This window comes from Cryptomeria japonica, chromosome 9, assembly GCF_030272615.1.
Source record: "Cryptomeria japonica chromosome 9, Sugi_1.0, whole genome shotgun sequence".
In the NCBI taxonomy this organism is placed as follows: Eukaryota; Viridiplantae; Streptophyta; class Pinopsida; order Cupressales; family Cupressaceae; genus Cryptomeria; species Cryptomeria japonica.
In genome coordinates, this window is record NC_081413.1 from 278713534 (window position 1) to 278738515 (window position 24982).

At 37.8% G+C, this 24982-nt stretch overlaps 1 protein-coding gene across 2 annotated transcripts in view; it reads left to right on the top strand.

The window, feature by feature from the left end:
* Window positions 1-1370: 1370 nt before the first annotated feature.
* Window positions 1371-24982, top strand: part of LOC131053251 (endoplasmic reticulum oxidoreductin-2) — an 82179-nt gene continuing 58567 nt past the window's right edge. The window contains exons 1-4 of one of the 2 annotated variants that reach the window (XM_057987869.2): window positions 1371-1868; window positions 2163-2294; window positions 16642-16897; window positions 17201-17311. In XM_057987869.2, the coding sequence (XP_057843852.2) occupies window positions 1689-1868; window positions 2163-2294; window positions 16642-16897; window positions 17201-17311 (679 nt within the window). In that variant the 5' untranslated portion in view covers window positions 1371-1688. The remainder of the gene's footprint in view (window positions 1869-2162; window positions 2295-16641; window positions 16898-17200; window positions 17312-24982) is intronic. The other variant, XM_057987868.2, reaches the window with a different exon arrangement.

A 24982-nucleotide genomic window follows, 5' to 3' on the forward strand; every position in this document is an offset into this window, starting at 1 on the left:
TTTCGTTTATAAAAAAATATGCTCACTTAAACAAAAACTCTTACCATAGTGAAAAAATATTATTCTTTTGTATACATCTATGAGGTAGCAATGTATATGCATTGGAGTATTCCATATTAATAATTGGCCTCATCAAACATATAAAAGGTGAACACAATAAATACCTTGTTTTTTCCATGAAATGTGAGGGATTGTCCAAAGGTTTTAGCGTTCAACAATTGGTCCCTTTGTGTTCAATATAAGTTGCATTTTATATAATAATAATATGTTGTTTTTATAACAACAAATAATTTTTTGTGTTCAACTATTAGTCCTTTGGTGTTAGATATAAAAGTTAGAGATAACATACATTTATGATTACTAAGAGGAATTTGGTCCATTTAAGTTGTAGTTAAGTTATATTTTACATAAAAATACGATATTATACTAATTACAAATGATATTTTTTTATTCAACTACTAGGGATTTTTAGATTAAGCTTTGGTCGAATCTTTAAAAAGTCATTTTTTGGACACTTTGCACTAGACGTGTTATTTTGACGAGTTGCATGATGAGTCACGCCTTCAAACCTTAGTTGTAGATAATTAAGTGCCCATTTTTTATTTCTAAGAAAAAACGAAGGTCTTACGATATTCCACGTGACAGCTACATGTTGACGAAGTTAGTCCTCACGACTATTGGTCCCTCTCCCCTAACACCTAAAAAGTTCATGGCTTTTTTGTAGTTATTTGAAGATTTCAAGGCCACACATCACTCATTTTACTCTTATTATAGGTTTCTTTTTTGCCTTTAACAAGATTTGTAATAGAATATCTTGTCCAATTAGAATTGAGAGGAAAATATTTGTTTTCCTATTATTTGTAAAACTTGTTTTGTGCAAATCTTTAAAATATTACAGCTTTCAAACATAATTTTTTAAGAAAAATTTAATATTTTTGATTGAATTTAAGTATTGAAATTTAATCACTAGTTAAAAATTGTCCCCTTCACTATAACTCCATGACATAAATTGTCTCATATTGTAATGGTAGAAAAAAAATTAAGAAAAACTATTTACAATATACATTTATTTTTTAAATAGAAAATAGTAAAAAAATACAAATAAATTTATTAAAAAATAAAAATAAAATCAAAACAATATAATTAAGAAATAATGATAACTTTTCAACAATAAATTAAAAATTATTTATTAAAAACAATATACATAAAACAAAATAATTTTAAAATAGAAAATAACAATTAATATGTTTATATTTTATTTAAAATCAAATAAAGAACAAAACCGTCATTTTGCCGCCGCCTGGCCCCGTCCCCGACGGCCTTTGAACTTGTATGAAATCGCCGTCCGTTTCAAGTACTTGTGGGCGCCGCCCGTCCTTTTTGCCCTTTTCAATTGGAACAAAACTCAAACAAATAACACCGTATTACTTCGTACAGCTTTCAATTTTCACCGCGTAACTCGATCGGTCAAGCATTCAATTCAATTCAGTGTAAAGAGATTTTCTTCTATGCCACTTAAAGAAATAGGCGTCTGGTGAAATTTGTTCATGGCAGGAGGACAGTTGTATTTCTTTCAATAGGTACTCAGATAAATAAAATAATCTGTTGAGAGCGTGTGGAATCCAGATATTTTAACTGGTGCCGGAGGATATTGACGTAATACAATTTGGGGATTAAAAATTAGAGGGATGGGAGAATCAGAATTGGAGGAAGAAAAAAACAGGAAGAGGGAGGTGGGATGGGGACGAATCAAATGGATAGTGTTAGCATTAATTGGGATTATTGCAGCAAGTATCGTTGCATCTGTATTACGCATAGGCCCTACATTTTCCTTACCGTCCTTGTCTAACAAGGTTTGCACTTGTCAGGTAAGTTGGATCATTGCTTTACTATTTTTTCATATATAATTAGATTTGTTCGACTGTTTTATTAATTATTGTTCTACTATTTTGGCATAGTTTATTAAATTTGTTGGACTGTTTTACTAACTATGTACAGTAATCCCCAGCCACTTCGTGCCCCAGTAGTTTGAATTCTGGGCTGCTTTTTGGTGTAAAATGTGTCAACTTTATCGTGTTAATCAGTAGATGTTTGGTTCTTCATACAATAAAAACAATGTTTCTGACGTGTGGGCATAACTTTAGTTTTTGTATCTAGTGCAGAGTCAAAACAAGCTAAGCGGTATCGTGGAAGATTGTTGTTGCGACTACGAAACTGTGGATGCCCTTAACAAGGAGGTCTTGCATCCCGTACTTCAAGAACTTACTAAAACCCCTTTCTTTCGTTATTTCAAGGTGGGCACATAATTCTGTATTTATCTCAAGTTCATTTCTGGTTGCCAAAATATTATTAATTTGGTAATTCTGTGATCAAGGGGTCGTGGTGTATTTTATTTTGATAATGGGGACATTTGCAAGAGTGATCAAATTTTAAATTCCTGTGTTGCAATAAGGCACATATGTTGCAAGTGGGCACAGGGTGGAGATGTGGTGTAAGGGTTGTAGGGTATACTTGAGAATGACATAGGTCTGTAAATCTCGAAAATACGCTTTAAGATTACTTTACACAAAGGCTCTGGCCAACAACTTGGGGTATATTTTAGTATGAACCAATCGTAAGAATATTCGCTGAGGTCGCAGTATAAAAATTATGTGATAAATTTTAACAATGCCTGAGTTGATACCTCTTATGTATTCTAAGAGTACGTCACACTGCACCAAAGGCAGCCTATAATCGAACTTGGGAATTACATAGCAAAAATATGCTTTCAGATCTATGTGTTTTGGGGACTGAATTTTTTGAGGTCATTTTTTTGAACAGCAGGGGATGACAAAGGGGCTGTTATTTTATATATATATATATATATATATATATATATATATATATATACATATATATACATAGTATGGGTTTTGATAAAATTGTGTACAAGTTGTTCCAACTATATACTAGTCGTGGTACTCTTACGTTCCAGTTTCTGTATAAATATAAATTACAAACTACATGTTTTGTCAGTTTATTTTTGTTCATATGTAGGAGTTATTAAATATATGATTGTTTCATCTTTACCTTGATTTCTATTAATTTTTGTTTATTTTGCATTTTGTTTCAGCATTGTGGTATGTGATATAATCCGAGGATTTTTTACTGTAAGCAATGACTCCTCAGCCTCATCGATGTCATCCAATCCCAAATCTTTGCTGCACCCTCCTTGTCCAATCACCATAAGGATCTATCTCATCCAAATCAATTGGATCACCTAATATTTCCTCTACCTTTCTTGTGCACAACCGAAAATTGTATTGCACAAAGATAAGGTCATTGAAGTGTTTTTGAGCTAATTTGTTCCTCTTCTTTGTGTGGATGGCCTCAAACAAGTTCCAATTGCGCTCATAGTTGGATGCACGACAAGATTGGCATAAGATGAACAAAACATGCACCTGCATCATATTTCCACCCCAATTTTTTCACCAAGACTCTACAAAATAAATAATTGAAGAGTTAGAAAGCAAAGTCAAAACATATTTGATCAAATTATCAATAGTTTTAAACTCGTAAATTTGAAATTTGTAACTTGTAGGATGCATGTGAAAGACTCCAAATTTTATACCTAGTGTTTCGGTGGTTCTTCCTCACTTAGCTAGCTCGGGAAAAAAGAGCATACTCTTTGCTTCCATATAACTTTGCAATTCATTGACAATGAGGTCTCTCACCTCAACTTGAGGTGCCATCCTCTGAATGCATGTAGTGAGGCCCTTCATAACCTCTCTATTGGGATCTGATAAGCTATTTGAGTAGAAAAAACTAGGGTTGAGGAACTCCCTGTCACATGGATGGGCTATGTGGAGTTGATTGTTCACCTTCTATCAATAATCCCCCATATGGGATCAAATTTGAGGCAGTCCCCCTTGTAATAAATTTTGAAGGCCCCCTTGTAATAAATTTTGAAGGCTCCATGGCCTTATAAAGATACCCCATTGGGGTTTGATCCTCATCTACCAATCGGAGAACTCTAACCAAGGGCTTTGACATCTACTATTTAAAAATTCAAAAAGATTAAAGTTACAAATTTATAATGACAGACTTAAATTAAAAAAAATAAATTCAATCTGAATTTAAATTCGAAGTTTTGAAGTTACCTTCACAATCTTTGTAGTTCTTTGTGCAAAAAGGTTGTTGAAGACTATGCATGCAACACTCTCTCCTTCAGGTTTCTTTGAATAAGATGTGTCTAGCCATGCTTGACTCACAAACATTTGTTTCAAAGGCGTCAATGAACCAAGAATGCTTTGCAACGTTAAGAAAATTGTTGCAAACCTTGTGACACTTGATCATACGAGCTCCTTCCCCTAGGTGTGATCTCTCATCAAATGAAGAACCCAAGGGTGATTGTAGATAAATTTTGTCTGCTCCTTGCATCATCTACAATTGGTGTCACCCAATCAAGTTTTCCTATGTTGTCCAAAAGAAGGTCAAGGACATGTGCTGCACAAGGTGACCAAAAAAGTGTCCTGTGTTTCTCTTGGATGATTCTCCTAGCCACCACATATGCTGTTGCATTATGAGTTATTATTTGCAGCACATTTTCTATTCCCACCTCCATGATAACATTCTCTAACATTTGAAGACAAAGTTTCTGCATTTTTGACTTTAGGGTCTAGTCGTAGGAGTCTGTTGTGGCTTTTTTGCCTTGCTTGGCATGACAAGCTATGGCTCAACTTCCATCTTGGATGTATATGCTGGTGGCAAGGAATCCTCCTCAACCTCACCAATGTCATTCAATCCCAAATCTCCTACTGCACCCTCCTCCTCCAATGCTTGCCTCTCCAAATCATGGATATCTCCTTCGAAAACAATGGAGGCTGCTCATCCTGCCTTGTCCCAATTATTGTAAGGATTTATCTCATCCAAATCAATTGGATCACCTGATATTTCTTATAACTCTCTTGTGTGCAATTGAAGATTGTATTGCACAAAGACAAGGCCTTTGAGGCATTTCTGAAATAATTTGTTCCTCTTCTTTGTGCGGATGGCCTCAAACAAGCTCCAATTGTGCTCAGAGTTGGATGCACTACAAGGTTGGCATAAGATGTGGAGGGCAAATCTTTGGAGATTTGGGGTATTTCCACCCCAATTTTTCCACTGAGACTCTACAAAATAAAATATTGAAGAGTTAGAAAGCAAAGTCAAAATATATTTTATCAAATTATCAATATCTGTTAACCTGTAAGTTTGAAATTTGTAACTTGTAAGATGCATGTGAAAGACTCCAAATTTTATACTTGGTGTTTGAGTGGTTCTTCCTCGCTTAGCTAGTTTTGAAAAAAAGAGCATACTCTTTGCTACCCTATAACTTTGCAATTCATTGACAATGAGGTCTCTCACCTCAACCTAGGGTGCCATCCTCTGAATGCATGTAGTGAGGCCCTCCATAACCTCTTCATTAGGATCTGAGAAGGCATCTAAGTAAAAAACTAGGTTTGAGGAAGTCCCTATTGCATGGATGGGTTGTGCGGAGTTGATTTTTCCACCTCCTATCAATAATCCCCCATATAGGATCAAATTTGAGGCGGTCCTCCTTGTAATAATTTTTGAAGGCTCCATGGCCTCATAAAGATACCCCATTGGGGTTTGATTCGCATCTACCAATCGGAGAACTCTAACCAAGGGTTCTGACACCTACAATTTAAAAATACAAAGAGATTAAAGTTACAAATTTTTAATGAAAGGTTTAAATAAAAAATATTTAAATATTCAATTTGAATTCAAATTCGAAGTTTTGAAGTTACCTTCACAATATCTATAGTTCATTGTGCAAAAAGGTTGTTGAAGACTATGCATACAACCCTCTCTCCTTCAGGCTTCTTAGAATAAGATGAGTCTAGCCATGCTTGAATCACAAACATTTGTTTCAAAGTTGTCAATGAACCAAGAGTGATTTGCAATGTAAAGAAAATCATTGCAAACACACTCGATCTTACCAACTCTTTCTCTAGGGTGTGATCTCTTATCAAATGAAGAACCGAACGATGATTGCAGATAAATTTTGTGATGCTCCTTTCATCATCTACAATTGGTGTCACCCAATCAAATTTGCATATGTCCTCCAAAATAAGGTCAAGGAAATGTGCTACACAAGGTGACCAAAAAAGTGTTTTGTGTTTCTCTTGGAGGATTCTCCTAGCCATCGCATATGTTGTTGCATTATTAGTTATTATTTGCACCACATTTTCTATTCCCACCTCCATGACAATTTTCTCTAACATTTGAAGACAAAGTTTACACATTTTTGACTTTATTGGAGGCATCCACCAATTTCAAAAGTCCACCTCATTTTTGCAAGCTACCAAAAATTTAATGATGGTATAATTTTTCCCATCTGTCCACCCATTAGAAAGAATAATGCAGTCATATATTTTCCAGTCCTTTTTTTGATCTTTTACCACTACCCTTGCCCTCTTAGTTGCATTCACGAGTAACCTACATGTACAAAGTGAAATTAAGGAAATTTTAATTTTTAAACAAAAAATAAACCTAAATTACTATAAATAAAAGAACATAACTTTAGTCTAAAATTAAATATAAATTATCAAAAAAATTAAATTAACTAGCCCGCCACTTAAGTCTTTGTGAGAAGACGCCTTGTAGCCTTCTCCTATAACGGTCAATGCAGTAACCAAATAATTTCCAATAACAATTACTCACAACATTGAAAGGGATGTTGTTTAAGTAACCAAATAATTTCCAATAACAATGTTTGCACGCTCATGCACCTTGCCGTTCCACTCAATTGCTTCCAATGATGATTGTGTAAGAACCAAAAATTCTAAAAATGGAAAAATATATTAACTTTTACTAATTCTAGTAAAAGAAATTCATTTCTTTCATGTTCGGCTGAAATTGAAACCATTAATAACTAACTTTACTTCAACTAACTAACCATTTCAGCATAAAGGAAATATTAACTAACATCTAACAACTTCATATCTTAAAGTAAAGAGAGAGAAGTGTTTAAGAGTTTACAGAGTAAAGAACTTTCCAATGAACAGATGCTTATCTCATTATAATAGGGAGAGGGAGAGCATCATCAAGAGCTGTTCCACCCAACCACGGACATAACTCCATCGTGCCACTTCCTACTAGGAGGGCCAAACCCTTCACGAGGGAAGCGAATAGAGGATAGAACAAATGCCAATGAACCTCTGAGCTTGGTGTTTAGAATCTACACTGACTAATTGGTCATACACTATAGGCACCCCCCAACTTGCATGACACTTTGTATAGTGGTGTATTTGATTCTTATGAACTGATAGATGCATGTTGATTGCTGCACCACCTTAGCCAAGCTTTCATAATAAGCACGTAGAGTGCAGTCCATGTTCACCACCCTTACTTGGCCTATTAAAGAAGAGTTTCATACTTGTAAATTACTGAAGGGTCCAACCGACCATCGATAAACTAATTGAAAAGGGGTAATGGTTTAACCCAATCATGGAGAGGCTAACATATGTTCTTTCTTAGTTTAGGGTGCTGAATTTGTCATACTAGGACCCGGTTCCGATGGTTATATCAAGCTGCTCATGGTTACTTATTCCAAAACTAAGTTTGGCTTCCAACCACAAACAACACAAAAATATCAGGACTAGGCTAATCCAAGGACATGGTCAACCTTGATCTACATCAACAATGGTATAACGAAATAGTACTAATCAAGGAATACGAACTTCCTTAATCTAATATCAACCATGATATAACATAACAGTACGAACAAGGAATACGGCTTGCCTTTATCAAATCTCAACAGGGAAATAATAGCTTCACATGCTTCACGACTCAAATAATGAGCATGCAGTTCACTTTACAACAATACCATTAATTGGTATGCCGTCAAAGATCCTTGTCATTATAATATCACTATTCGATGCTTCATAAAAATATCATACAAATCAAATATAGCTAACAAGATCAAACTCATTTACAACTTCGCCTAGTCAAGCATTCATTGCCATACAATCTTGATGCGATCACTAAATATAGACTTAAGAACGAGCTTCAAATAATCAAGAAAATAGAAATAGAGGAACACTTCTCTTGCCTGTGAATTGATAGAGAATGCCAAGACTTTCGGCAAGATAGAAGCAATGATATCACTATTCGATGCTTCATAAAAATATCATACAAATCAAATTTAGCTAGCAAGATCAAACTCATTTACAACTTCACCTAGTCAAGCATTCATTGCCATACAATCTTGATGTGATCACTAAATATAGACTTAAGAACGAGCTTCAGATAATCAAGAAAACAGAAATAGAGGAACACTTCTCTTGCCTGTGAATTGATAGAGAATGCCAAGACTTTCGGCGAGATCGAAGCAATCGGCTTGGGTATTGTTCAATGCAACAGAGCTTCGAATCTATATTCCACGCACAACATCAACTCAATATTGCCGTCCACAAAACCTCTTATTCTCAACAAGCACGGAAACAAAAAAGTTGAATGAATTGCAAAGCAACAACAAAGATGTCTCATATCACTAAGACAACCACCCCCAACCTTGGTTTGATTGCAACATAAATAATAATGTCGTGCTAATGCCATGCGAGCTTGGTGATTAAGCACCGGCGCCCAAAACACAATGTCCACCAATTACACAAGAAGACCTCCGCCATGAAGATGGTGGCCACCTTGACTTATTTGTCGGTGGTCTCCAAAATAAAAGGCTTAGTCGATAATGCAATACTTTGCATGCTATCACACAACAAAACATAAATGGATATATTCATAAACATACACGTACATTATCATTGTACGTGTGTGGGTATTGTCATTTTATGACCCCCTTGGTCCATCAGTCAGAACCGATCAGAGATTTGTTCCATGGACCAGCCCTGCCCCAGTTGATCAAGGATAAAAGCAATAGAATCATGGTTTGAACTTTGAAGTGTTGCCTTGTCGGAAGTTCCTAGGCCCTCTTTTTCTCTTCCCCTCCGGAACTCCGGAATCCCGAGGTTCCGAAGTTCTTTGCCTTAGCCGCTTTCTTTTTTGCTCCAGAACCTCTAGGTTTCGAGATTCCCTTCCTTCCCTTAGCTTTTCTCCAGTTTCTCCGGAACTCCGAAACCTCGAGGTTCCGAAGTTCCTTCCCTAGCTTAGGCCCTCCTCTTCTTCACCTTTCTCCCTCCTCCTCCGGAACTTCGGAACCCTTGAGGTTCCGAAGTTCCTTGTCCTTTTTCTTCCCTCTTCGGAACTTTGGAACCCCAAGGTTCCAAAGTTCCTTCTTTTCTTCTCCCCTTTCCTGGAACTCTGGAACCCTGAGGTTCCGAAATTCCTTTCCTTTGCCTTCCCCGGAACTCCGGAACCTCAAGGTTCCGAAGGTTCCGAAGTTCCTTGTCCTTTTTCTTCCCTCTTCGGAACTTCGGAACCCCAAGGTTCCAAAGTTCCTTCTTTTCTTCTCCCCTTTCCTGGAACTCTGGAACCCCGAGGTTCCGAAATTCCTTTCCTTTGCCTTCCCCGGAACTCCAGAACCTCGAGGTTCCCTCTTGGCCCTTCTTCCTTCTTTTCTTTCGGAACCCCAAGGTTCCGAAGTTCTCTTCGTCGTTTCCCCTTCTTCTCTCCGGAACTTCGGAACCCCGAGGTTCCGAAATTCCTTCCCCCTTTGTCTTCTCTCTCTAGTTCTCCGGAACCCCGAGGTTCCGAGGTTCCTTGCTGCCCTCCTTTCTCCTATCACGGAGCTCCGGAACCTTGAGGTTTCGAAGTTCTTCCCTTGTCTTCCCACTTCAGGAGTCCTAACTTCCGTAGTCTCTGGACTTCCTTCCGACTGGTGACACTTCCGGATGGCGTGATCGACAATCAAGGCTTTTAATGCTTCGATAGTTTTGGTGACTTGTGCACTTTCTTTTTTGGAGCCACAAGGGTGCATTAAATGTTTTTGGTAGGATTTCCATCAAGGGAGGTATGGGGCCATGCTTGGTGACTTATGTCATGCCTGGCTTTTGAGGGTTAGTCAATCCACCTTCTCAGAATTGCCCTTTGTGGGTATGGCTAGGTTGCTTGCATATACAAGTCAAGTGCATGCACTTCCTTGCACTTCCAGACTGACATGCAGGGGTCATGATCACCCTTGTAACCATTTTTCTATATAAAGGTTGTTAAGCCTCATTGTAAAGGGTTCTCTCCCTGCTGCCTTGAGCTTTCCTACGCTCTTTCTCTTCTCTTGAAGACTTGTAATTATTTTTGCATTTTTGCAACTGTAAGATTGGCTTTTGGCTTTATGATAAATTGAAAATCACCATTCTCGCCTCCTTTCAACCTATGTATGCTGTGTATGCTTTCTTACCTTCATCATAGGTGTATGTTTTGTGGCTATTCTCTCCATATATGCCGTGTTAACTTGTTTTCTAACTGTGACTTGCGGGAATCCTTCTCCCCTCTTGACACTTAGCAAATTCTAACCTCCATACATGCATTTGGGGTCACTTATGCAGTTGAAGTTGTGCATCTCTTGGGTTTTTTTTTAGTTGGTTCCTTGTGCCATTTCGGTAGGGAGAGAAACAATCTCTTCTTGGTGCATCACCTCCTTTCATTTCAAGCATTCTCTCTTCCCTTTACCTCTGCAAATTGTTAGGATAGGCTTAAGAGTTAGTTTTGAAGTGTTGAGTTAGTTCAACACTTGCACCTAGATTGAGAAGGAAGCCAACCTTCTTCGGAGATTCAACCCCCTTGCACGAGGTCCCACACTTCGGGGTTTCCATGTTTCACAAGGTTGCCGAGTTGATAACTCAGCATGGGTGCAAGCTTTTGTGATAACAGGTATGAATATGTTTCTCAACACATCAATCAATAAAACTGCCTACAGAGGCAAAATTTTACACACACACACACACCTTCTGAATGGTACACACACACACACACCCACCCACACACACCTTATGAATGGCACACACACACACACACACACGCCTATATACACCAATCAATAAAAAGAGACAAATAACAAGAATACTCATCATCAAGAAAATAGATATAGACCAAGGATACTTGACTACCTGATGGTACTAGGGTGACAAGATGACTCTAGGTCAAAATCAACAATAAAGTTGTACAGACCTTACTCTACCAAGGCCAAGATGCTCAAAGTAAACATTCAGTTAACCGGACCCAGGACTCAATGGCAATGTTCTTTTCTAATATCTGCGACTCTCTCCTTGATGATACTCTCCCTTCCTCTTGAGGGTGTTGAGGTTCCTAAAAACACTTGGTTACAAGAAAATTTAGTTAGTCACATCTTAACCGTTTTGTCAAATTCATAATATGTTGCTAATTTAAATAACTCTAGAAATCATTTCCCTTTTGATAGCAATTCATTCATAGAAGAATAAAAAATGTCATAGATTAATTAGAACAAAGCATAATAAGCATTTTCCAAAATTAAGAAAGAGGGATGTAACATGTTGTGCTCCAAGTGTGTTTCTGTGCACAAAAAAACACTATGGCGCGTGTGTAGGTGCTATTGCTGGCACTATATTCGAAGTAGATGAAGTGGTGGTGGTTGATTTGTTTTGGATATTTGAACCACAAAGAGAGCCCACTATGCCTTGAAGTGCATCTTCATTTGATTCAAGGTTGATTGGAGCACCTTGAGAAGTATCCATGGATGTGGCCATGGTTGTGTTTTCCCTCTCCCTTTGCAATTATTTCTCTTCTGTGGTTGCAAGTAGGGCATTAATTTTTCTTTTTATTCCTTTAGTGGTCCTAGGACAACCCTTGACATCATGACGAGTAATGCATGCAAATGGTATTTGAGACAGCTTATGCCTCCACGATATACTTTTTTGCATCTAATGCAAAAAATTGATCCAAGATCTGGTCCTTGATAGCCATATTTCCAAGTAGGGTCTCTAGCTCTTGCAAGACAAGTGCCTACAAACAATGGTGGTGGTTGTGATGAACCCTTGCTGGTTCAATTCTTCAACCTGCTGTAATTTATTATTCTTTTTGTGTTTTTTTGACTATTAGAGATGGTCTTTCAGAAATAGACAGAAGTTGCAGAAAGGGTTTCTTTAATTTTCAACACATATTGACAGAATACATGAAATTAATCAGCTGAAACAATAAATTGGAGAATTTTGAAGTATACCCGTAGGTCCTTAGCCAATTTATTGAATTAAAAAGATTCAATCAGCAACTTACAAAGTTCTGATTTTTTAATTCTGGAAACAATTCAGAATTGCTCTTATTAAGAAACTAGACGCCCAAATAGGATGCCCAAATGAGCAAATTGCAAGTCTTGGAAAAGAGACGCCCAACAAAGAAACAACAACAACAAAGAATAAAATTCCCATCACCGATCTGCCTGAAGAAGTCAGATCTGCCTGCAATAATCACTAATTTGACTTCTGAATGAAGCCAACCACAATTGCAACAATTCAACTGACCTTTCACAGTCTCACCATTACCATGCATTGAAGAATGGACGCTCTCCAATGAAGAATCTAGTCTGAAACCCTCAAGCTCCAAAACCCAGAGAGAAATGAGATATCAAGTATTCAACAACAATGAAATTGATTTCTCAAAAGGGGCGGCTTTATGCAAAAACCCACGATTTGCAATTATGGTTGCTCTTAGGGTTATAAAAAATTTAATGAGTGCAAAACATTTTTCAATATGGGCGCCCAACTATCGAGAAAATAAATAAGCCACTTAAATAAATTTAAGTGAAATATTTTATTAAAAAGTCAATGTGACTTTATAATAAATGTCATTAATTAAATATAACCTGTAATTCATTGAAAAATTAATATCTCTCTCAATATGACTCCAAAAGATGAACCGTTAGAAGCTGGAGATAAAGCTCACAAAACCCATGTGACCAGGGGCCTATCTAAAAATAGCCAACCTCCCATCTATAAATAGCCAAAATGCTACAAATAGCAAATCTCTCAAACGGAGTTAGAAACTGCTCAAACAAAGCCTGAACTGAACCCAACACTGAACTGAAGAACATCATCCTCCATCCACCGTCTCCATGACCCTCTGTCCATACCTTGTTAGCCTACGAGGGTCCAAGAAATAAGCTAACTCATCAATTCTAAAGCCCTGACTAGGATGGTGACATCACAGTGGCATAGAAGGGGTGGAGCCTAAGGCTGAACCGGATGTAGAAGTTTCTCTATTTGCCATTATAAATTAACTTACACATACAAAGTGAAAGCACAATTGGTTAATATTTTCAATCTAAATTAGTTTAAATCAATATAGACTAGTTTAAACCTATAAAATATTAATCTAATTTAAAGATTCTAAACATTTTCTAAAGAAAAAAATGAATTCAAATAAAAAAAATATGTTGGGTATGAAAAAATAGTGAAAATAATTAAAAAGTAAAAGAAAATTGACAAAAAAGAGTGACGAATCTTGTTTTGTGGAATTTAAATCTATTAAGACTACTTCGTATTAGCATTGATGATTTATTTAGATTCTTTACACAACATTAATTGCTTGGAGAACAACGAAACCATTATGTAAAAGGCTACATGCATTGAGGGTAATTCTTGTCAGTGGGTTCCCTTGAATTTTGATGCTTTGAAATATTAGTTCACCTAATGGCTGCTTTACTATCTTGTTTCAGAATGTGAAGTGCTACACATATCCATGAAGTACATCATGTTAACAATTTGTTTCCACCAAAGGGATGGTCTTTCTAATATTTTGTGAAACAAGGACATAATGATATGGATTTGATGATCTTCTCTTGGTGGATGATGAGTATGGCCATGTTGCAATTGATGATGCCGCTGTTTTTCAACATTCGCTAGCTTCCTTCCATCATCAGTTCCTAATGGAGAGTCCATTTGGGATACTCAATACCATATCTTGGGATGAATAAGAATCTTTTTTGAAGTATTAAAGCAATCAACAATTCATCACTAATAATTGTGCTATTTTAAGGGAAGACAATAAGCCATGTAAATTACACATGAAGAGACTTAAATATGAAACAAGTGGTCGAGTACATGTTCATATCTTAACAGCAAGACTCAATTTTCTCACATCATGCTCAGCAAACAGCTATATTCCTTCTCATTAATACATTAAACAGAAGTTTTCATTCATCTGATGATTGTAAACAGAATTGTCTTGTAGCACTCCAAATACTAGAGGAGCTTTTTTTAAGAGGATGGGAAGGCCACATGACATTCATAACCAGAGCAGAGGAGACTATATACTGCAGCTAACAATTATTAAGATGAGCTGTAGACAAGTATGATTGCAATAAAATTCTCATCCTCATACGGCTACGCTTGTAGGCTTCTGGATCACCAAAGCAATTAGATGGAGATTAAAACTGACCTTTTTGCTTTCGGTATTGGTCTTGGTTGGCAAGCATCAGTGAGCTGGTCAATCATGCTGGCCACACTTATGGGGATCATCTGTAGTTAGGTCGTTGTTGCTAGCATGTAGTAAAAACAGTCGTTGAGTTGTCTAGCTAATCCATCAAGGTTGAGCTAGCTTTGCCTTGTCACTTGTACACATGGCAACAACTATGGCAGTATGGCAGTACTTGGCAGTGTTACAACATCAATAGTAATACAAAGTTGATATGCAAATTGGAGCTTCTCTGTAACGTTCTGCATTTGTAATTCCTGCCATGTCTAATGCAGAGTTGATCTTGTTTGTGTGTAGAAATGTTTTTCCATCAAACTAAATAAAAAATTTCTTTTAAAAGCCAACAACATTGTTCTTCACATCTGAGAAATAGGCACTCTTATCAGGCATAAGAGCACAAGGAAATAAACTTGCTTTTATTTTTTTAAGTAATTCATTTCAACTTTAAGTGTGGAACAGAAAAAGAAGATTATTGTTCTTGAAAGTATTCCTCGCTAGATTAGATGTCAAAGATAAATATGGATGCATGTGTTCTACGAAGTAAGAGACCATAAAAAATTTCATAGTTACCAACCTCAATATATACAAGAGAATAAATGAACAAGTTGCCTCTTAGAAACTCTCCTTCTGGCTGACATGCAGGTCTTAATTTTTTTCTTCACAAGCAATAGTGCAATGAAACTTTAGCAAATAAGCCTTACATTCCTAATTTGTCTTAGAGCATGAAGCATTCATGTAAGCGACTTAGTTTCTTCAATGTATTTGCTGCCTAAAATTCCACAGAAACATCAATGGCCAGTTCTACTACAGGATTCCTTAAAAGAGGTCAAGTGGAATATTAGAAGATTTTCCTAAATTTTTTTTTAACCAAGAGAAGAAAATTTATTTGCAAGCAAGTTTATGTATTACACCATCCAGCACAACATCTATTGTGAATTCTGATCTTTGTTAAAGGTCACCTTCCAACCATAATTTTGTGCCATCCCATGTTCCGATCTTATCATTTTATAAAGAAGACATGGGTTAACCACTAAAACATTTGTACCGAAAACAAAGTTGAATACTTTATATGCCTATAGGCTATAGCCCATGTGGGAAGAGAAAAATAATAATTATCTGCCTTTGTAATGTCCCCACTTTGAAATATAATTTAATAATGAATAATAATAAAATTAAAATACAAACAAATAAAATTAAAATATAAAAGAATATAATTGAAATTTGACTAAAGCTATTGAATGGTCAAAAGGGATGAAATGACCAGTTGTGACTCCTCCAAATATGAGGTATAAAAGGGAGAGGAGAGCTCATTTGAAGGTGGAATAATTTGGGAATCAGAAGTGGAGATCTGATTTAAATAAGAAGTGCAGATCTGATTGTGAAAGGTTGTGTCCCTTTCAGAGGGCAGAAATAATGAAGAGTTGCACTCTTTCAAAGGGTGCTAATGTTGAAAGGGCATACATGATGAAGAAGTGTGACCTCTCTCTCACATTGAGAGATATAAAGGAAAGGAATCAAAAGTATCCAGTGACATCACCATGGATCATATCAGATATGAACTGTTATTAAGTTACAGGCAGTAACGTCACTGTTCTTGGTGGTATGCGTGGGATGTGCTTAATATCTATGCTTAATATATGAAGCCTGATAATGTTCTTATGCAGAATTTAATAGTAATATTAATATAGACTGCAATATGTATGACCGTCATACTTAATTTCATATATATTCATAATACATGAGAAGTTAGTATACTCATAGCTGAGTCCTTAATCACTCGCTATTGCCCCTTAAGAGGATAGGTTGGTTTTGTTAGGGAGAGGTGGAATAATTCCTCACAAGGTAGGTGATCCCAAGATGGGATATGGACGGGGTCTTGAAGCCTTAGGGAGCCTACGTGTAGATTGGTTTCCAAGCGCCCTATGACAAGTAATTCCCCATCCTCCTCAGGGTTGATGATTAGAAGAGAGTAAGGAATTGAGGCTTAAGTATGTTAACTATCATATGTATTATCAATCATCAATTGTTTCTTAATTTGATCTGATTCAAATGCATAGTGATGTATGTTAATAATTGGGATTGGACATTGCAGCCTTCTGAATATTGATTAAATTAATTTGAGATAGAATCATTTGAATACACGAACTAGCTTGCTTTCTTGGAGTTTTTGTCTTGGATATATTTTTATGCACACATCTACTTTTTTACTCAACATTTTCTTTCATTAATTTTTTTTGGATTGCCTGCTGCATTTAGGTAAGGCTTTGGTGTGATTGCCCTTTCTGGCCTGATGATGGGATGTGCCACCTTCGAGATTGCAGTGTATGTGAGTGTCCCGACAATGAATTTCCTGAAACATTTAAAAGACCAAGTGGTCGTCTCTCTAGTGATGATTTAATGTGTCAAGAAGGCAAGCCACAGGCTACTGTTGATCGGACTGTTGATAGTAAAGCATTTGTGGGTTGGACAGAAACAGACAACCCCTGGACCTATGACGATGAGACAGACAATGGTAAGAATAATTGCCTTTAACGTATCATTTTACAGTGAGTACATTTCTCTATTGATGCTGGTTGATATAAACTACAAATAGTGATCAGCTACTTTTATGGAAAGTTCTCTGCATCTGGCAACTCGCTTCTAATACATCTAGCAAAGTTGCTCTTTGTTATGATAAATAAAGATTCTATAAGTACTTATGACTGATAGCTCATCATCAGTAAAGTTGTAAGGATTATGCTACTTAGCTTATCTTGTTATGAAATATTCTAATGCTTTCAGTGTAGTTAAACTGTGTTCTCTTGTGCTTTTGCAGCTGAAATGACCTATGTAAATCTTCAGTTAAATCCTGAACGTTACACTGGGTACATTGGTCCTTCAGCTCGAAGAATATGGGACTCAATATACAAAGAACATTGTCTTGAAGGTAACTACTTAGATGATTAGCACCTTTTTTACATTTTGCTCTCTACTTTATCATGGTCATGATGGGTTGTGAAATATGTTTTGTACATAACATTATGTAACACCTAGTGATTAGTCAACTTATAACTACCACTCTTAAGTAGCACCAAAAGTTTCATGCACCTATAGGTGGCAGTGAGAGAGGAGAAACCTTTACAAAATGTATACATCCTTCTAATGTAAGCCATCATTTATTTTCTTGTGATTATCTAGATGTGTCATTCTCCTTGACTGAGTCTTGTGTTCCTGCTACACATCCCTGAAATCTGTTCAGAATCCATTATCCTACACACATCAGTTGGTAACCAGGCCTTGTTTTTTGAGTCTATCAGCCTGGTTCTTTCTTGGAGGTTTCTATGCTTCTTTTCATAATTGGATCTTCTTCAAAATTATGAGTATTTTGAGGTTGGTCTGATAGAAATGGATATACATAGGCTCCACATATACACTGCGGTACATTTTAAAATACAGGATACACAGTAGATTTGTCATTCTCTTTTTGAGTAATTCTTGTGTTCATTCTACATACCTCCGAAGTCTCTTCAGAATACACCACCCTGCACACACCTATGTTACTAGAAATAAGGAATGGGAAACACAATGGAAACTCAAATGGCAATTGTTGATGTTTTTTTTGACACTTCAATCACAGAATAAAATACTAAGTATTCTATCCTCTCTTGAACAAGGAGACCTGGTATGCTAAACAATGTGATCAAATAAGGCAACTCCAAGGTTTACAATGCAAACAACTGACTTTGATGCTGGATATACTCAGTGCATATGATGTGATTTGTTGGTAATGCAAAGGGACTTTGTTTTGTGGGAACACGGAACACTTAACTGACTTGGAAAATAAAAAAGACAAAAGGATTAGGGTTTAGAGAATCTAATCGAAAACTAAGGACAATGATGATAATAGATGATGCCTAGATAGATGGATTCTATAATCAAGCCTTGCTTCACCATGAAGAAACAACTACACAATTGATACGATCTCCAAATGTAACGGAAGTTTTTCATATTGTAAGCATTCATCCAAATACTCACTATTGACACAATCCAAATGAACATCCACAATTGAACTAGTGTGAAATTAGGTTTAGATTAACCATACACTGCAATTTGCAATCAACAAATTCAAAATGGTATGAACCAGAATTCCACCAAATATCATATTTCTCCATTATAATCAATGAACTTCAACTAACTTTGAGAAGTAACAAGAAACCATGCAACATGTAGGAACATAACACAAAGATCCACCATAACTTCAATGAAAACTATGTATTGATTTCAACATTGTCTTAGCAACAATCTCCAGCTTCCTCCTATTCTACTACTAACTGCTAACTATCAACTATTAACTATTACATTATTAACCTTTACAAATGAGAAGGCAAAGCCTTATATAGAGGTCTTCTTGTCCTTTTTATTACACCCTTGGTCCATCAGTGAGAACCGATTAGAGATACGTTCTATGGACTAGTTTGGCCCTAGTTGATCAAGCACCAAGTCATGGAATCAGGAAAATGCTGAAGTGTTCTTTTGTCATGAGGCGGACTTTGGGCCTTCTCCCTTCATCCTTGTATCTTGCCTTCAATACCTCGGAGTCCATTGACCTACTCTCCCTCCCTTTTCCCAAAGGATTTTTGATTTTGTATTTTGGGGAACTGGTCTAACCCTATCTCTTTTAGTTAGCTTTAGTCCGTTTCCTCGAGCCCGAAATACAAAAACCCTTCCTTTGTCGGATTTCAGATTTTGGGAAAATGGTCTAACCCTTACTCTTTTGGTTAGCTTTGACAATTTCCTTGAACCTTGAAATACAAAAACCCTTACTTTGTTTGATTTCGGATTTTGGGGAACTGGTCTAACTTTTGTTGTCGGGTAATTAAGCATTAAGTTAAATTGTGTTAGCATCGGCAGTTAACCCGTCGGTTGTTGGCAGTTGGCACCGGGTAACTGACCAAACTCCTTTATATTGTATCTGTTTCCAGTCTTTGGACATGCTATTGTAGTCGAACATATTGATATCATTGTATGTACTGGCTTATTATGAATCAATAAAACACTTGTGAGTTCCATATATTCTGTGTACTTCGGTCATTTATGCAATGTCTTAACTTGACACCCTACAGGGACAACAACCTTTACTCTTTTGGTAAGCATTAGACTATTTCCTCAAACCTCGAAATACCAAAACCCTTCCTTTGTTAGATTTTAGATTTTGAGGAATTGGTCTAACCCTTACTCTTTTGGTAAGTGTTAGACTGCTTCCTTGAACCCTGAAATACGAAAACCCTTACTTTGTTGAATTTCGGATTTCGGGGAATTGGTCTAACCCTTACACTTTTGGTAAGTGTTAGATCGTTTCCCCAAACCCCGAAATACGAAAACCCTTTGTTTACCAGATTTCAGATTTTGAGGAACTGGTCTAACCCTTACTCTTTTGGTAAGTGTTAGACCGTTTCTCCAAATCCTGACATATGAAAACCCTTTGTTGGATTTCGGATTTCAGGGAACTGATCTAACCCTTAACTCTTTTGGTAAGCATTAACCGTTTCCTTGAACCCCAAAATACAAAAACCCTTTGTCGGATTTTAGATTTCAAGGAATTGGTCTAATCCTTACTCTTTTGGTAAGCATTAGATTGTTTCATCAAACCCCAAAACCTTAAATCCTTCTCCCACCTCCCTCTTGTTCCTTTGATCTTTCGGACTTTGGGGTTTCTGACTCCTCATTATTAGTGACAATTTTCTGAAGGTCCGATACCCGACTTTCGATGACTAACAACACTTCTAGATGGTGTGATCAACCCTCAAGGATCTTAATGCTTCACTAACTCCTGCAACTTGTCTATTTCGATTCATGAAGCTATAGGGGCACATTTATTGCATTTTGTAGGTTACCATCAAGTGGAGTTCAAGGCAATGCCTATTTATGTTCGCTTGATGGTCTTCATGGTAGGTTTGCATGCTCTAATAGTGGATCGTCAGGCAATCCACCTTCTAGATGTACTTTTCTTCTTGGGATTGCCTTGCCAGGGTATGGTTAGGTTTCTTGCATGCACTATAATGTCAGATTTGGCAACTTCCCCATCTTCCCAAACTAACTTTCTCCTTTACATGCTAGAGTTAGGGTTCCCCTCTTTGACCGTTGGTTTCTTCTTTGCAACCAGTTTGCTATAAATAGGTTGTTAGGCCTCATTGTAAAAGGTTCTCTCCCTACTAGCTTTACCTATCTTCTACTCTTTCACTTCTCTTGAGGATTTGTTATTTTTCTGCATGCTACAACTGTAAGTTTGGCTTGTGGCTTGTGAATGAATTGAAATCATCATTCTTGCCTCTCTTTGACTATGCATGTTGTGTATGTCTTCCTATCTTCATGTTAGGTGTGTATTTGTGGCTTTCCCTCACACATGTTTTGTTAACTTGTTTTTGAGTGTGATTTGTGGAAAATCTTCTTCCCTTTTGGCATTCAATGTTTGGTGTCATTTATACAATTGAAGTTTCTACATCTCCATGGTATTTTGATTGATTTCTTGTGTCATTTCGGGGCAGGGGGAGAGACATCTCTTATCTTGGTGCATTACCTCTGTAGATAAAATCTACATCTTTAGGGAATTATGCTTGGAGGCATTGGTCGAGACATGTCAAAATCAGTCCAAAAGAGATCTGGAGTCGTGTAGAGGTGACAGACCAATCAGAGGTGAGAAAACCAAAAATCCACAATTCCGGTTTTTTGTCTATGTTTCAATATTTTGCATTTTCAGAGGCCTTCGGAGGCCTTCAGAGCGAGATTTGGGGTCGAAACCGTTCCCGGTCCCTTAACTTGATAGCCGAAGGCATCGTGTTAAGGGACCGAAACTAGATCTTCTCAAGACCTTTTCGACGGTGTAAGCGGCTTAAGATTTCAAGCACCGAGTGGAAATTTATGATCCCTCCAAGTCAAGACCAATTTGTTGCTGTTTGCACAGAGTATGTACGAGCACTCCATGTGTCAGCATGGAGCGGTTGGAGCGGTTTTCAGCAAGCCCATGACTTCTCACTCTTCCGAAGGCGCGTGGGGGTGCCACATGTCGGTATCGTGGGGTTCTCAAAAGTGAAGGGAGAAGAAGGCTCTAAAAGCCTCGCTAGTGTGCCACGTGTCGATAAAGCGTGGGCCCAGAGGTGTTTTGAGCCCGGGGAGATTTCAAAAGTGCGCCATTGTTTCTTTCGAGGGCGGAAGGCCGCAGGAAGCGTCGTGTGACAAAATCAGAGGGCGCAAATGAAGAAAAAGAAAAAGCTCGCGGGATTTGGCAATTGCAACAGAAAAAGGGGATTTCCAGGTGGCAACCATGCCACACACATGGAAGAAAATAGTGATGCAAAGATCAAGCTCATGATAGTTGCAACAAACTCCATGATGACGGTGGACATGCGACGAGCATGCAGAAGCCTGTTTGGCTGCAATCACCGTTTCAGATTAAAGATATTTTCATTATATAAGCCTGTGGGCGCATTGTAAAAGGGGTTCAAAACTTATTTTAAAAAGATAGACTGGTATTCTATAGGAATTTAGCCTTAAATCTGTTGTTTTGTATTTCTGAAGACAAGATAATCAAACTGTGCCTACGGCCTTTGTGATTGCTGTTATTCAGTGTGCATTTGATAGTTTTTTGAGCTCCTGTGAAATTCTGATAGAACTTTAGAAATATATGTCTAAGACTCTGCCGTTTAAACTATGTTTTTGCACTTGTTATCTGGTGGATGCGTGGTGTGTATTGCTTTATGTTAAAAGGAATCTTGGTTATATCTTGATTATGGTTCTGGGCATGTAGATTGTTGAATGGGCCTCAAAATGGCATGTATTTGAAGTTCTCTGTGCCCCTTATTGCCTTAAAATCAGTTCAGCGTATCGCTTTAGAGTAGATTTTCTTTTAGCACTTTCCTTCTTCCCTTTTCTCCCCCCTCAATGAATGAAGAACCGACTTCCAAAATTCCAAAGGTTACTCAATGAGAACGCATAGGTCCCCCATCACTGAGTTTCCCATAAGGCTGTTTTCCTGGAAGTAATTCTAGTAATCAACAATTTTTCTGGCACGCCTGGTGGGACCAAATTTCGTGAGTATTGCATTGTCTGCTGGAGATTCAGTGCATTCTTCAACGTTTCTAGCCTCAAGGAGGTATTCTGCAAGCACCTGGCGACTTTGCAGGTTATCATTTGAGTGATTCTAATTGATATGTACATGGTTCTCTATTTTGAGTAGACCTTTTGCTCTTGTTCAAAACATTATCTGCAGATCTTTTGTTTTCCTTATGCTTTAGTATGGAAGGATATTACAAACGGTGCATGTTTCCACCTCCTTTCCATGAAAATGCAAGCATTCCACCTCCCTATCAACAATATCAAGTTGGCTATGCTTCCAACTTTTCTTCATATAACCCTACTACAACAAGTTATGAGAAAATTCCTAACGCTTGCCTCCCGCCCACCCCAGCATAGTCTTTTTGGCAGCCTTCATATGCTTACCAGCAACCGAAAGAGGCTTATTGTGTCTCCCATCAGCATGTCAACACCTTCCCCCAGCATCAAAATGTAAGGAACGTGGAAAATGTTAGAGTTGGAGAAATAATGATGAGTTTCCAAGTACAGTTGAAGGCTATTGAGGAGGAGCAAGAATATTGCCTACAACAAGGTCAGCTTGCTCACCAGGCCCAGCTTCAGCAGCAACAGGTTGAGGCTCAGAGAAAACAACAAGGCTCAGAGAAAACAGCAAGAGCAGCTCCTTGCCATGCAAGCTTCTGCTAGGGAAGAAGAGTCAGACGACTAGTGACCATGGAAAAGTAACTCATGCGAGAGGGGAAATTAGCCACTGGAGCTCCTAGAATTGAAACCCCAAGCATCAAACAGGGGATGCCTTCTGATGAACTCCTTGAATCTCTTTTGCGAAAAATCCTTCCCCCTCAGCTCTTTGTCCTTGATACCATTTCACTTTTCAAGGGTGGACCTGTTGTTTGGAGGGCTGATTGGTCTCGTGAACAGACAATAGAAGAGGAGCAATTTGCTAGTTGTGAGATTCTATATGCTTGCAAGGTTGAAGAACTGGCCTTAGCACCAAAGGAAAATGAAGGTGAGCAGCTACAGCAGTAAGGCATCAACTAGATAAGGGAGCGAAATGAAGAAGAGGATTTATTCCTCTCATTTGATGAACTTCCTTGCTTTGTTGACCATAGACTTTTCCATTTTTATTGTGGCAAAAGTCTTAAAGAAGCAAGATGTTGAGGAGCATAGCGGATCACGTGAATATGAGAAAGCTTGTGAAGTTGAACAAGAGGAGCTTGATGCTTTTATAGATCATCATGAGGACTGCTGTGAGTAGGGGTGATCTCTGTTGCGGAGCGAAGCAAAGAGGATATTGATGAAGACCTATTTTGGGATGAGTTAGAAGCTTTCTGATCATCTATTGACATCAAGCCATCATCTCCTAAGCTGGAGGATTGTTATGAGCGTGCACAACAAGAGGAGGTTTCCATACCATCAGATGAGCCATCAGGTTTGACCCCTATTAGTCAACAAGACATCAAGGAATCAGAGTATAACAGGAAATCCAATGTTCATTGCTTGAACTTGGCACTTTCAAGAGGAGGCCCCATTCAACATCTAGCTCAGCTCGAAAGCTGCAAGTTGCCCCTGGTCATGCTTGCCTTTGAGCATGAAGATGAGTACCAAGGAGAGCAGCTTCAGCTCACTCATTCACTGTAGGAAGACAACGTTCGAAAATGGGTAGGCTTTTTTATTCCCAGTTTGTGGGAGGCATTCCAACAGTTTGTTGGATGCTTATGGTTTTTTCCTTTGTGGCTGCTTGTCCAAGAACATGTGAAGCATCAAAATTTGGTTAGAAGGGGAAGCTACTTTGGTAAGCCAGTTAATGGCTTTGTTTAATTTCATTTCAAATTGTGGAGATCATGCAAATAGTAGTTAGATGTTTTTCCTTTCCAAGAAGTGCTGCATGTTTTAGTTTCCAATTTTCCTCAAAGTGCGGTAGTGCACACGTTTTGTGGATCCTCTTAGTGACTCTGTGCCCAATGGACAACCAAGGCTATTGGTTTTATAATGTTGACATTTGTGTGCCCTTGTGATTCGTCATTGAAAGCCGATCTGAGGTATTTGGAACGAATCAGCATGGTGGAAGCTCCCCTTTGGCATGAATAATGCATTCTGGTCTCTGAAACTAGAGATTTTGGGTTCAACCTCTGTAGGCAGAGGTCCCCGTGAGTAGCCAAGAACTATAGATAAAATCTACATCTTCAGGGAATTATGCTTGGAGGCATTGGTCGAGACATGTCAAAATCAGTCCAAAAGAGATCTGGAGCCGTGCAAATTAGAGGTGAGAAAACCGAAAATCCACAATTCCGGTTTTTTGTCTATGTTTAAGTATTTTGCATTTTCGGAGGCCTTCGGAGCGAGATTTGGGGTTGAAACTGTTCTCGGTCCTTTAACTCAATAGCCGAAGGCATAGTGTTAAGGGACTGAAACTAGATCTTCTCAAGACCTTTCCGACGGTGTAAGCGGCTTAGATTTCGAGCATCGAGCAGAAAGTTATGATCCCTCCAAGTCAAGACCAATTTGTTGCTATTCGCGCAGAGTATGT